A 15,996-nucleotide genomic window follows, 5' to 3' on the forward strand; every position below is an offset into this window, starting at 1 on the left:
CAGGGTGGACGAAGTCCATGGGCCCCTAGGGTTCAGGGGCCCCCGAGCACAAAAGCGAAAATTAAATAAGGGCTGATAAAGGAGAGCTTGGCCGGATTCCCAGGGCCCCCAAAATTGCCCTATGCATCTTTCTTTTAACCCCAATAACAGCATGTTTTTGTGCCAAAATAGGGCAAAATTGTAAAATTTTCCGCGCTTCGCGCGCATTCAAATAATAAAATTCATCTGGGGCTAAAACAAATAGTCTGAAATTGAATTTTTGCACGTGCTTTGCGCGCAAATGTCCTAGTAACATCGGAACAAAATATATTAGTCCCCCTCTTTATTACGTATACGAAAACTTAGCCACTGACTTGAATGCACATGCCTTCATCGGCACGTGATTTCAGGGCCTCGAAATTTTGGCCTGGCCCAGGGCCCCCACAAGGTAAATTCCGTCCTGGTTAAAAGGGCCCCGTACTGCTCCTTGTCCATGGGCCCCTGATGCTCTTGCTACGCCCCTGATCAGACATATCGAATTGAACTCTGAATACGAAGAATGTCCTTCTGATATCAAATAATTTTGGGTTTTTTTTCGCGGTATAATACACATTTTATGGAAAATGATTAAAAATTGATATTTTTGATATTTAACAGTCATCGAAGTTAAATGAATTACGGGCCCTGGAAGAAACCTGCCTCCAGTCCAAAATCAAAACCATAAAGGGGTAAATTATAAAAGAAAATGTCTAAAATATGTCTCACCTTGTGAAACTAATTTAAACGAATCTTGATACAAAACAAAAACACTACTTTCTTCAACATGTCTAAGGAAAGTATACGTGTTTCACCAAATATACCACTTATATCTTCTGAATTAGAATAGTAGTATAGCTATGGTCATGTTGAACACTTTAGTTTGATTCCGTGAAATCAAACCGCACGAATATCCTCTCGGATCTCTCATGCAAGTGTGCATACATTAATATGCAACATAGAATCCGAACTTGGATCCATGTCTCGGTTATCTAAATTAAGAAACCGAATACTACTCATATCTCTCGAAACTTAGTAGTATTACTTCAGACATACATATAAAATTGTCTTTATTAAAATAATCCATCCAAATATTTAAGGCTCTAAAGCCTATTCTGTTTCGAAATCCTTCAAAACTTTCAAAATCTTTCCAAAATTCCAAAATAATCTTCTACTCAACCAATTGAACACTTCACTTTCTTTAAGTAAAAATGTCTGCGTCAGCAGACTAAAATTTTATACTTAAAGTGTATGTAGCTGGGATGAACAACCGACGACCAATTGAAACTTTTGACCTTTCGTGTTGAAGATATGGATTTTCCTCCAAAAACACCCAAAAAAATTAGGTCTTTTGGGGAAAAAATGTATATCTTCAATACGAAAGGTCAAAATGTTCAATTGATCATCGACTTTTCCTCCCAGATACATACACTTAAAGTACATATTATTAGATTTATAAAGTTTACTGTTATAAATCAAAATTTTAATAATTTGTCATTTAAAAGTTGTATTATATCGCGAAGGGAAATCCCTGTTTGAAAATGGAAGATAGTATTTTCACGAATTCAACATATAGCCTGTACATATAAATAATAACTTTAGAATGTAAATTTGATAATAACTAAATAATTATCAATTATCAGTTACACCCGTATAGGGGCCTTTACATACGATATGCTGAATAAAGTGCACACACGTCTTCCAAATCTAGGTATATCAAACACCCAGATTTGGAAGTTAGCCAAGTATAGTCCTTTATTGTTAAAAAGTAATAGATGTTGTTTGCTGAGTGAATTTGCGCAAATAATAATACCTTTGTTTTCTGTGTCATGTGTTATTATGAATTAAAAAAAACAAACAATTAACAACAACATCAACAAAAAAACAAAATAATAAAATAAGTAACCACTCAGTCTTCAGGTGGGCAAATACACATGTAGGCCTATACTAATCATGCTAATAGTATTCGACTGACAAATTATGCTCATTAAAGTTTGAACAAAACGAAATTGAGTTAGTCTTGTCTTCCTTTTAGAAAATTATAATCATCTAGAAAATTAATTTAGAGGACTCAGTTATATGCGGTCGTGCGAAAAAACCCGGTCTTTAGGGGCCATGAACTAAACCACATGCCAAGTGTAAACTCTGTCAGCAATCAAATGGTTCAAACTGGTGGTGGTGGGGTCACTCAAATAATAAAGTCACATGCATATGCGGTAGCAACTTTATATTGGCCTATCAACATGGGGTCTTTCGGGGGGGGGCGACGAAAAATCGGGTCTTTCGTCGGTGGCAGATGCTAAAATGTGGGACCTTTCGAGAAGGGACGACCAAACAAATTCGTTCTTTCTGGTTATTCTAAAACTTGTGGCTTTTGGTTTCAGATGTTATAACAGACTTTTTCCACAAGATCTTGGGAGCAAAAATGGGCCGTTTGTGTGAAAACTCGACAAAATGAGGTCTTTAGAGGTGTAACGTTCATGTAGTATTCTAGGCCTATAATACCATTGATTATTTATAGCACACTGATTAGTACCAACGAATTCAATATCCTAACCATTATTCGGCCATTGTTCCTATTGTATAACGTGACATTGCGCTAATCACCTTATTATAAAGTAGACAATACAAAAATATTGCTATGAATGATATCATTTCCTACGCAATCCTCACCTTCTATTTTAAGCTATTATCTTTTATCATTATTTTATTATTATTATAACCTATCAATATGCAATGAACAGATAAATAGTTTCCACAAAAAAGTACTAACACTTTAAGTAGGCCCCTAAATGATAATAAATAATTGATAATAAATAAATAATAATGAATAAATAAATAAATAAATAAACAACCTATAAATAATTAAGCAATACATAATAAATACATAAATAACAGGAAGAATGAGAAGAAATAAAATAATAAACAAATTAAGTTTTACAATGTTACTTTTTCTTACAATAGGCATACTAATTTTCTAATACTAACCCAGCAAACACAAAAACGTTTTTAAAACGTTTTAAATATATTTTGGTTTTGGTTTAGGTAAAACGTTTTAATAACATTAAAATGTCGGGTTATATAAAGGTCATGAAATCGTTTTAAAACGTTTTGTATGAAAACACACTACAACAATATTTTTAAAATGTTTTCGAAATTTCATTGTAAACTATTTTTGCAAACATTTTTGGCCAAATATTTTGTCAACACTTAAATAACATTATGTTAAAATATTTGCACCCAGCAAGCACAGAAATGTTCTTAAAATGTTTTTTTACAAAACGTTTTAATAACATTTAAATGTCGGGTTATATAAAGGTCGTGAAAACATTTTTCAAAACGTTATTGTAAATATTTTGGGCAAACATTTTTTGCAAAATATTTTTTCAACCCCAAAATAACATTCTGTTTATAATGATTTGTACCAAGTTTTCAAAAATGTTTTTGGAATGTTATTAAAACGTTTTTATACCCTTTATATAACCAGACATTTAAATGGTTTCTGTAAAACATTTGTGTTTGCTGTAAATTACCAACAAATGGTATTTAATGTTATGAAAACGTTTTATACCATTAATGTACCCTTTATATAACCCGACATTTAAACGTTTTTGACAACCTTTTATAACCTTTTGCGAATGATGTCGAAAACGTTTTGTGTTTGCTGGGAAAATATGACGGTGAACTCCACGGTGCAGTACAGTGTCAGTGACAACAGTGTTAGATTGAGTTCTCAATCCGCGTCTGTTTGTCCTCTTCTCGCGTCCGTTTTGGAAATGGACACGAGTAGTGACATTGCGTCCATTTGATCATTTCTCACGTCCATTTGGTCATTTTTGGCGTCTGTTTCAAAACGGACGCGCGTCCATTTGCCACGTCCAATTGGCCATAAATGCAATCTCACATACCTCAAATAAGGGATGGACACACCAACAATTGAGTTGTGTTTTCTCAAGTAAGAGACTTATCTGAACATGCCACAGTGAGAGTTTAAGTTTTTGCTTAAACAATAAAGTTTGCTAGTGTGTTTATTCTCATAGCTTCTCATTTTGTGATACAAAGAGACCGCCAAAAAGGGTTGCGGTTGTATAGTCCTTCCATTGTAATGCGCTTCCTCGGGTAATTCTTTGTTTAATTGACAAACTGTGTGATGTGAACATCAAAGGACATTTGTACCTTTCAACTAAATTCAACTGAGCACTACTCCACACGTCTTTAGCGTCCCGGCCGTAATAAACTTTTTAGGCTTCTTGTGAGAAACACGCCATCTCGCGATGACCTCATGGCATGTGAACCAATCAAAATCCAGCTACTATCCAACCTGAAAAGGACGTGCGCTTGATGTAAAAAGGATAAAGTCAATACGTGATTCTGAGAATGTGTACGCATGGTGGTGATTGTATTAAAGTATATTGTAAAACGCCGTCGCAAATTCGACGTTGCCAACATTATAGGCTATCAGCAGTTTTGCGTCTGCCTGCACTATAACAATGCATAGCAACGATTATGGGACTGGCTCAACAAATCAGATACCGGTACCATAGGATTTAATAAAGTTCAAAGTTCATACAAAGTAAAATCGTTCGACGATTAGTCATGGATAAGAATTTACGCACTGGAAACATACATGTAGGCCTATCATAGCTGAATAGCTCTCAAAAATGATGACATGATAATCGATAATTAGCATGATCAAACTCAGAACTGCAAAAGTCAGATATCTGATAGTATGATTCAGCAGCAGGATGTCATGACTTAATTTATTCTTTATGATTACGATTTAAAAAATAACAACGAAATAATAATTATAATTAAACGATGATAATATTATATACTATAATGTATAGGATTTTGTTTTAAATTAAAGAAATTATAAACATTTTTTATCATAGGCCTAATTTAACATGTTAAATATAGGCCTAGGCCTATATATCATTTCGCAACATCTTATAGGCCATGAACATGATGAATTATAAACTTGTCAAATAACTTAAAAACACTCAGTTGAAAACGTTTGTCATTTTGTCTTTATTTATACAATATTGCTTCTCGTATCATTTGTTTTTGTGTAATTATTTTAACAAAACAATAGCCTACCAATCCAATTTAGCAGAAAAATGTTATATTAAAATGCGCTTTGCGATATTTGTAGGCCCTAAATTCAATTAAAACGCCATATAGGCCTAACTGCACGCGGTTGGTATAGGCTGAGAGAGAAACTTTTTCAGCCTACAATGAAATTATTATTATTATTATTATTTTTTTTTTTGGTTAAAAAAGCAGGACAATAAATCTGAAGTGTTTTCCAATTTATACAAATACATTTTTGTAGTAGGCCCTAACCCAGCGAACACAAAACATTAATTTTTAAAACGTTGGAAGCAGGTTGTATTTTGGGTTTTGGTTTTGGTAAAAACCTTTAATAACATTAAAGGAGTATTTCGTGATCATAGCACTGATGATCCTCTTTTTATGACAATTTTCAGTATAGATATCCACGAAAAAAGCTTATTCCCAAAATTTCAGTTGATTCCAATTTTGCGTTTGCGAGTTATGCATGATTATACTGCTCCATAGACTGTGTTGTAATTTCGTTCTGGTAGGGGAAAGTGGGGTAATGCCGGACTGTGGGGAATCCCGGACACATCGATTGCAGCTAAACGGAGAAGGGTGGCACTATCATACTACCTTAGGGCAATAGCTACCTCAAGGTGTACCTCACGTATACTACTACCAGCGCTTTGGGTCTCGTCTTTCTTTGTGAAAATTACGAAAAAACAGAAATTGTCATTTTTGACTTTTTATCTGAAAAGTGATTTATTAGCTGGGTGACAGTTAATGCGACAAGGGACACAGATGAAGTATGGATGAAAATTATGTTTGATACTTGATTGTTAGCTGTATGTATGAATTTTGGTATCTTAAAAATGGATTAGTAGAACAAGCACTGAAAAATTAAGTCGGAACCGTGAGGGGGTAATCCCGGACACACATGCGTCTCTATACAGATGGGGTAATGCCGGACACTTGCTATTTCGAAAATATAGACAACAATGACAGCCCCCATAGTTGTATGCTTGAGGTAACAGAAGTACCTAATACATTCTAGGGGATTATCATCCTACTCCACTTTCCCTCTTAGCAGCAATCATTAGTCCGGGATTACCCCGTGTCCGGCATTACCCCATCATTTTTTACCATTTTGTTTTTAATTATAACTTATTAACTATAGATGTTGAGTTATTAAAAACTGGTTACTAGTTAGAGCATTACTCCTACTTTGCATTGATATGATTTTCAACGATGAACTTTATTTGATCTTGTACCTGTGTAGCCTTAACGAAAGGTGCCCGGGATTACCCCACTTTCCCCTATACCAGAATGAAATTCATATCTTTGCTAAACGAATTAATCTGCAAGAATTTTTTTGTACATAAACATTATGTAAAAGTCTCAACTTTTTTTTGAAAAAATTGGGGAGATGATGCTGTGGATCACGAAATGCCCTTTAAATGTCGGATTATATCAAAGTCATTAAAACGTTTTAAAATGTTTTGTTATGAAAACACACAACAACAATATTTTTAAAATGTTTTCAAAATGTTATTTTTAATAAAAATTTCCAAACATTTCTTTTGTGAAATATTTTGTCAACACTTAAATAACATAATGTTGGAATATTTTTGAATGTTATGAAAAACGTTTTATATATCGTCTGTATACCCTTTATATAACCCGACATTTAAACATTTTCTGACAACCTTTTCTAACCGTTTGCGAATGATCTCGAAAATGTTTTGTGTTTGCTGAGAAGGTTGCTTCATTTTAGTAATACGTTTTATTTATTTTCATATATTTAGTGTAGCAACATTGAATAGTATTGTTATTTTTTATATTGTTTTATTAAATTTTGAACTATATATGTTCAAAATCTCACCTTCTCTGGTTCAACTATGGTCTTTCAGACTTTCACATTAAAATGTAGATTATGTGGTATCTTTATACTATAGGCTATATAAATAAATGGCCAATGATTTAACATAAAAGTGGGAATATTTTAACTTTATAACATTAAGTTTTAAAGTTTTAATATTTATTTAATATTATTATTATTGTTATTATTATTAATTTTAAACTAAAAGTGCCAATTTTTGCGCTTCGCGCAAATTAATTCCGGTTTTGTACTATATTTCACCAGTTTAGCTTCAATATAGCAATTTTTTGCGCCCTTCGCGCGCATTTGTACCATAAACTTATTTTGTCGGCAAAAGGTGCTGCATTCACTAGACTTTAAGAAATTTTCTCCAACCCCAAAAAGAAATCTATGCTACTGTTAGTGAAGTATATTTTGGTTTCTTTTTAGGACATGAAGGGGGATCAAAAAATTTTAGACCATAAAAGGGGGAATAAAAAATCCACCTTTTTTTAGGGGGGATCAAAAAAATTTGACGTCCGAGGTTCCAACTTTTCCAACCATCCCCTCCCCCACCAAAGTATTTATGAACACTCCCTAGACTGGCACAAGTCTCTGGCACAAGTCTCTCTTGTTTTAGAAAAGATTAATTTCCGGCTTACGCGACACCACCCGGATTTAGAAAATTCCCGGGAAAAAATGGCCTATTGGCATTTCAACTCAAAACTTGTCATATTATCTTTCCGATTTAAAAGCACCTATCCTAAAGAATATGATCCCGAATCACACATAAATTCGCCCAGTCCCATTTCCCAAATATGAAAGTGAAACGAAAAAAGTGAATTTCAGTTTGGCAGAGGTGGGACTCGAACATACGCCGCAGCTGCATACAGTATCGCCAAGTCCAGCGCGCTAATCCATTGGACCACATTAGTTGCTGGTAGCCGTATTGAATTTTAAACATATAGCTTATAGGCAACTCCAACATTTCTGGGTATAGAATAGAAATACAACAATACGTGTATTCCCGGCGTGTATTGTGCTGAGCACAATAGATAATAGAGAGCTTGCGAAATGGCGTTACTTTAACTTTAACTTTAACGTCTAGAGGATTATAGAGGATTATGTATTCAAAACCAAGGTGGTTTTGAATACATAATCCTCTAGACGTTAAAGTTAAAGTTAAAGTAACGCCATTTCGCAAGCTCTCTAATATCAACTTTGACTGCATCGTGCATCATGGTATTGATATATCGGTCCGTACAATGTAGGCCTATAGGGAATCTGCCATTTTCTTGTAGGCCTATAGTCCCCGGAGTATAGAAGTTGGGTTTTCCCCCAGTTTATTCAAGATTTTCACATAGAACCCCAAGATGTTTTTTAGAAAATAGAAGATTAGATTACCATAAAAACGACACAGTCATCTTTATCGGGGCTCTAGGCCTATGTAAAAATTACATTAGATTTTTCATCATTTTTTGAGCGTTTATTTTCAGTAAATTCAAAAAATATTTTGACGTATATAAAATTGAAATAAAATTCTCCCCGTGCTAAACAACACCAACTGTAGGCCTACCACAATTGGGTATCACGAATCGTTCTACATGTTGTGCAGTTAATATTCATATATTCCTTTATAAATAGAATGCTGCAGTTTTTACACAAAAAAAAATATTTCAGCGAAAACCCGCCCACTCGGCTATTTTATAATGATAATCAGACTTCCTTGGAACATGCAATAATTAGCATTAAAACCAAGTTGTTTTTATGCATTTTAAAAACACTTTGGCTGGACGGCGAAGGCCGCTGTGATCCCGAATATAGAGTGCTTGCACGAAAAGTCATTAGTTCAAATCATCATCCAGACACGCTCCAGAAGATATGCAAATGCATGGAGTACAAAAGAATTACTTTGATCAATACCAGTTAAACAGGCAATTGGTATTGTACTCCATGCATTTGCATGTCTTCTGGAGCGTGTCTGGAGGATGATTTGAACGAATGACCTTCCGTGCAAGCACCCTATAATTATGATAGGGTCACGCATAAATTCAGCGCACACTTTAAATTTTCGTCTTGGGTAAAGACTATGCTGCAGGATCGTTTTAAACGTAAATACCTAAATAAATCATGCAAGTGGCCATATTTTTGGGAATTTGTTGTGACGCACCATGATCTTTGCGAAGGTTGCATTCATAGAACACCTCAATGAAATATGATATGTCCCATATATATGTTTACTTTAAAGTCGAAACTAATTATATTCATAACAAATTTTTATTTACTGGCCAAAAATGTGATATTTTTGGCATTTTTCTAGTAACATTTTTTATGGAAACAAAAATTACAAAAACCTCGGTAAATCTGTCAATTTACAACCAATTCTACCACCCGAAAGAAAAAACTGTCCGTGTTATTTTGCTCACACAATAGTTCTTGTTCAAAAAAGCAAAACAGCAGAATGCGTGTTATCTCTAATTTTAAAAGAAATGTTCGGGACTTTTTATCACGATTATTGTAACACGACAAAAGAAGTACAGTACATACATCCGACACGTAGCATACATCCTTTTGGTCTGATAACATACCAACATAGCACCCGGCTATATGGCCACATAAATTTTTTAATCCGTTTCGCATCCCAGTTGGAAAAGTGAGGAGGGAGGGGGCTGTTTATTTTTGTTTTTGTTTTTTGCTGAATTGACCAAATAAAGCAGTTTTCATGTAAAATTGACATTGCTAGCAGTTTTCGGGCATTTCAGCATATGCCATGAAAACGACGAAACCATCATTAATGAGGGGTAAGATCAAAAACACTAGCAAGTGATTCATGCTGACTAATAATCTTGTTTATACGCATTAACATTTCACTCATGTATTGAAACCTTTTAATGTAATATAAAAATTGAAAAATGAAAAAATATAGACTGATCCCAGAAAGTGAGGAAGGAGGTGGGCGTACAACAAATGATTTTTTTTATTTGGCTTAGCATGGACTAACCGGTGTATGTCTATTATTCTTAACCGTAACTGCGGGGTCAACAGTACATCCGATTTATAGTGATCTACCCAGCAAACACAAAACGTTTACAAAACGTTTTTGTTAGGTTCTGGTTAGGTCTTTTACGTCTTCGTCTTCCAAAACGTTTTTAAAACATTTTTAAAACGTCGTGATTTGGTTATAATGTTGAAGCTTTAATTTCGTTTTATTAGGACGTTCACAGGACGTTTTGTGGACGTTATAAAGTGTTAATGTTATTTTGCGATGTTTATAAAACATTCGCCTGCAACGTCCTCCAAACATTTTGCGCCGACGTCTGTTAAACGTTTCTTAAGTTTTATCGATAGAATATTGGAAATGTACAATAGAATGTAGGCCTAAAAGAAGAATTTTAACTTCTACAAGTAGAAATTTGATTTTAATTTATTCATAAACGTATACATATGAAGATGCCGCGTTTATTTGCATTTTGCCATTTTGTTCTAGGCAATTATTTATATACTCTTGCATAAATAGTTCTATATACCTAATATGTCAAATATTTCAAATAGTGACTGTGAAAGGGAAGTTATATTAGCCTCGATCAAAGATTTAAAATGGTCCCGGGAAAACGATGTATATGTGCCTATACGTATACTCTCACTTTGTGTCTTGACCTCAAGACTATAGCGCCCACGCATAATATGGAAAGACATTGGAATGTCACAGTTGAACTTGACCTAACGGTTACTCGCCGAAAGCACAGTGCTGTGTACAGTACAACGTGTATGTACATATTATGTATCATAACTGTGCTATTATGTATGCCGTAATCTCACGGTGAAACATGGCTCCGGGAATAATTCCTCTATGTATATCATCAAAACAACATTTTCCAAGGAGTGACATTTTCAGGTAGGCCTATTTATATTAAAGTGACGTTTTTTCCGTGATTTGTGTTACCGACTATAAACCACTTCCCTGTGAAAACGGAAAGTGTGGTGTAGTCTTTGTAAATGTAATGCGAGTGTCTTGTTGGTACATGTATTGGCGGTAGATACAATTATATTATAAGGTACCAAACATAATAATTATCCCAAACAGGTATAGGCATACAATGGCGTGTTTCTGCTTATCGTGTATATTTTTCCCGGATCATGCGGATATCCTGCCGGTAAAATACAGAACCTGCTGCTGCTGCTGCTGCTGCTGCCGAACATGAAACTGTTGAGGTCATACGTATTACCTGGTGTGAAACATTATTACTATCATCATGGTAGACGTATCACTACACACGGTTCTCGTGTTTATACTACAGAGTTTTCGTCCGGAGTTTCCGTCACTTGGTCACTGTAAAACTGCCATGGACCGCGTTTTTTTCCAGGAGCCGGACCTATAGTTTTGTATATTATGTATATTATTTTTGGTACTTTTGTAAAGTGTACTAGTAAAAGTTGTCTATACGTCATTAAAATGTTCTAAAAATGTTGTAGAAACGTAACATACGTTGTCTGATGGTGACAAGTGCGTCCTGCAATAAAAAACCCCCAAAATATGCAATAGGGCCTACGTATTTTACGTTCCTATAACGTTTTCAGGACGTTTTGGACGTTTCTACAACGTTCGTAGTACGTCCGTTGCGTGCTACAACGTCCGATACGTTTTCTGTAGGTCCTGGGTGACCGAAAGAAAGGTTTTTAAAACGTTGTTTACGTTGTGAAAACGTTTTTAGAACGTCTCTTAATAACGTTTTTAGAACGTCGAAAACCTTCATTCAACAAAATTGCGTTTTAAAAACGTTTTATCAAAACGTCTGGAAAACGTCAACGATACGTTATCAGAACGTTCAGAGAACGTTATTTGGTTAGCTGGGTACAATCAGTCGCCAAGCTGTGAGTTATTGATTAGCAATCAATCAAGTAAAAGCACTTTCCTACAATAACAAAAGCTTCTAGTCCTGTCTCGCAGTTGAAATCGCAATAATCTTAAGCGACCAGTAAGTATAAACTCAGCGCCATGGGTTGTTCCTGGGATATTATATATAGAGGAGACATTCCAAACCCAGAAAGATTATCGCTGTAGGACCTATGCTATGAAACACTTGTGTCCAGAACAATAAACCTGTTCCTAATATGATTGAAAACTGCATTTGATACAAAAATAAAAAATATTACAATCTTTTGTCCATGACTGTAATATAACAAATCGAAAAATTACAATAATTACATATGAGGATGTCCAAAATATTCCCGCAGCAGTGGGTTTCATTTTACCTGAATGTGCGATATTTCAAAGAATTAACGTAATAAAGAGAATTCTCGCTGAAGAAAGATAGAGTAGGCCTACCGTCTGAAATTTCCGAGGTAGGAATTATTTGATCAGAAGTTTAAGGGGGTACTACACCCCTCGATAAATTTGTGTCTATTTTTGCATTTTTCTTAAAAACTAATAACACAGTGGTAACAAAAGTTATTGTATATTATAGGGGCAAGGAATCCAATTACTACATTGGAATTTCAGTGCCCCAGGACAATCGGTTTGTTATTTATGATCAGAAATAAGGTATCGCTAGGATGTACCTCGTTTCCTGTCATAAATATAATTATACTGAACCGCTCGTCTTGAGTCACTGAAATTTCAGTGTAGTAATTGGATTCCTTGCCCCAATAATATACATAACTTTTGTTACCAGTGTGTAATATTATTTTGTGAGAAAAATGCAAAAATAGTCCCAAATTTACCACATGGGTGTAGTACCACCTTAAATAATCATAAATCTACCAACGGACGAACTTACATGAATTTCGAATAACATGACTTGTATAATAAAGAAAACAGTTTTGAGTCATCAATACAGGATAGCCTAGGGATTTTTATGAAATTGCAAGAATCCAAAATGGTTTTTTTCTGGCGTTTACAGAACCTTTTTCATGTCTATAAATGGTTCTTGCCGGGCTTTACAGAATCTTTTTAGTTCTTTGTATTTAAGGTTCTACATACAGGACAGCTTCAGTACCTTTTTAGGTTCTACTTGGAACTTTTTTTCTAAGAGTGTATAATACCGAAAATAAATGGCTGTTCCTTTGTTAAACATTGTGCTTTGAAAACAATTCGTTTTAAACATTCCTTTAGAGTTTATCATCAGCAAAACCCGCATTTCCATGTCCTTTGGATGTACCTTCATGAATTAGAGGTGGATCTCTGCAAAAGAAAATAAGGTTATATGATACAGTTTATTGTATGAATGATCAAAGTGTTTGCTTTGTCCTGTTTTCCCTCATTTTGTTCTTTTTAAAAACGACACAAAAAGTAATTCAGCGACACTGTCAGTATAAAACGTTTAATAGCATTGACAAATATGATAGTAGGCCCCTATACATGTATACACACAGAATTATACTTTGATCAGCTCGTAATAGGCAGGACTCATAACATCGTGGATTAATATAGAATTGCGTACACACAGCTGGGCGCAGCAGCTACGCGAACTGCGTGTTGCGTATTGCGTGAATGACACGCACTTTTGCGAATTTACGCGAGCGCAAGTTTGGACTTTATGGACTCGCGCAGCAACAAAAACCGAATAATTCCCGCCTAAGCTGATCATAGTATAGTAATATTAGAATATCACAGACTAAAATAAAACTAACTTTCCGAAATATTCTCCATCTTCCAAAGTTTCCGGTAACGGCCTTCCCTTCGTCTCAGGCAGCAAGAGAGCTGTTAAACCAGCAGCTACAGCTAGTGTCCCGAATACAACGTATGGAAGGGGTTCCCAGTAATCACCAAGAAGAAGAATTAAGGGCGCTAAGATTCCACCGACTCGAGATGACATTGAGGATAAACCTAAACCCGCATTCCTGAAGAGTTAAAGAATATTGAAAATGTGATGAACAGTGATTAGTTCCCATTGAAGTTCGTTTAAGTTACAATAGCGTAAAAATTTTCGTGACTGCAATAATAGCTAATAATTGGTAAGTTGTGCAAAGGCCGGGATGGCCGTCCGTCACATGACAGCGCTGAATTAGCGCTACAAGCTACAAGCCATATAAAAAAAGGGTCATCAAACTTACACGAAAATCTTCTTTATTGCAAATTGCACGATATACGTTTACGATAGGTATTCATTATACAAATAGAGGGTTTCAACAAGTTCGCCGTCGGACAAGTATAACTCTATCAAGCTTTCGTCAGGATTAGCTGACTTCTTCAGGACAAAACTATTGGGAGTTGTAGACTGCCGCTTGTCTACTTAGTGTCATAGTGGGCTACCCCTTGTCTAATAATAGATTGCCCCTCATCTACTAAAGAGATGAAAAGAATAGTTTGTAATATAGCATAACATGTGTCCCTGGCTCTGTCCTACTGAATATTTGGTGGCGTTGAAAAGAGCCGTTCAACTGCCCTTATTCATTGCAAGATTTACGACACTGCAAAGAGCCATAGACTAGCCCTTGCCTACGAAAATTAGCCAGGTACATAATATAAATAGTCATTTATTTATACTACTGAGCTTTCAATAACGCTTACTATACCTTACCTTACAGGGGTAGGACAAAGTTCCACGGTATACACGTAGATGATGGAAAATGTACCAGCAATGCAGAATTTTCCTATCATGGCGACAACTGTCAGCCAAATTCCTTTGGCTAGAAGTAAATTCAAAGAGCAATATTAATGAGGGATTAATTTTGAGAATAAAATTCTTGATATTAGAAAGGGAATCACATGTTAGAGTGCACATCGATTAAGAGGAATCCCCTGTTACTTCAGCAGAAATTGTATTTCAACTGTCGACTTTGTACCCACACTCACTATCTATGTCCGAGTATAAAAGCAGCACAACATTACGATCGCCTTTTGGTCCTATAGCGCTCTTTTGATCGTAGGCCTACCCTGAACAATTGTATTGTGCATTCGGTTTTTGAAAATTTAAATGAAAAACAGTAACACTATGCAACTGTTAACTACTATGCTTGATAAGTTATTACACCGGTACCTAACCGGGCACCGCTAGTTCTATAGGACCAAATCCGATGTGGTGCCTTAATTTTAATGTATTTCCGCCGCCACTGAAGAAGGCCCCAAAACTGTTTTCTGTATAGATAGATAACTTAGGTTTTCTGTTTCTAGTTTCAAATGCGGGACGACCAGAGTAACAACACTGTTTTGCTGTCTTCAAGCACACACAACAGATATGAAACTATATCAGTAAAACATATTAAAAGGGCATTTCGTGATCCACAGCATCATCCCCCACTTTAAAAAAAAAAGTTCAGATTTTCATACCACTGGAAACCTCTGGCTACATAATGTTTATGTACCAAATACTTATTGCAGATTAATACAAATAACAAAAATATCGTGAAATTTGAATTTCGTTCTGGTATACCAGAACGAAATTACAACAGTGGCCTTTCATGCCTATGGAGACATAATCATGCATAATTCGCAAACGCAAAATCGAAATCAACTGAAATTTTGGGAATAAGCTTTTTTCGTGGATATCTACTGAAAAATGTCATAAAAAGAGGATGCTAGGATCACGAAATCCTCCTTTAAATAAGGTCTGAGGAGGTTAAAATCAAATGTTCAACTTACGGATTGCTGCGGTACACAAGCAAGCAATTCCACCAATAAGCATCAAAGCAACGAAGTTGGGTTTTCTACCAAACCACTCAATACCAAACATGCAGTAAACGATGGCTGGTACTTCTACAATCCCAGATATGAAGAAAGCTAGATAGTCATCTATACCTAAATCAGATGTGCTTAGTGACAGCCCGTAGTACACTAGACTTTGTACAAACCTATGGGAGAATGTTACACTGCTAGAACACTGGGTAAAAATCGGTTTTGTAAGTTTATTTTATCCAACTTTGGCATTACCCAAGTTGGGTAAAGTATACCCAACCGCTGGTTTCGGGGCAAGGTATTCTACCCAATATTTGGTAAAATTACTGAAAATAACCCAACCGGCTTTTTACCCAGTGTTCTAACAGTGTAAAGTTAAAAATAGTAACAATACTATCGAATTGATGGTCAATAGGAATATTGTACAAATTACAAACAATCAATATCAGATGTT

At 35.3% G+C, this 15,996-nt stretch overlaps 1 protein-coding gene across 1 annotated transcript in view; it reads right to left on the reverse strand.

Annotated features, from left to right (window-relative positions):
- Nucleotides 1–12,927: 12,927 nt before the first annotated feature.
- LOC140143509 (organic cation transporter protein-like) overlaps nt 12,928–15,996 on the reverse strand; it is a 34,527-nt gene continuing 31,458 nt past the window's right edge. The window contains exons 9-12 of the mRNA XM_072165340.1: nt 15,510–15,718; nt 14,449–14,557; nt 13,559–13,768; nt 12,928–13,109 (exon numbers count right to left, since the gene is read on the reverse strand). Coding sequence (XP_072021441.1) covers nt 13,037–13,109; nt 13,559–13,768; nt 14,449–14,557; nt 15,510–15,718 — 601 coding nt within the window. The 3' untranslated portion in view covers nt 12,928–13,036. The remainder of the gene's footprint in view (nt 13,110–13,558; nt 13,769–14,448; nt 14,558–15,509; nt 15,719–15,996) is intronic.

Source organism: Amphiura filiformis, unplaced genomic scaffold, assembly GCF_039555335.1.
Source record: "Amphiura filiformis unplaced genomic scaffold, Afil_fr2py scaffold_22, whole genome shotgun sequence".
NCBI classification, from domain to species: Eukaryota; Metazoa; Echinodermata; class Ophiuroidea; order Amphilepidida; family Amphiuridae; genus Amphiura; species Amphiura filiformis.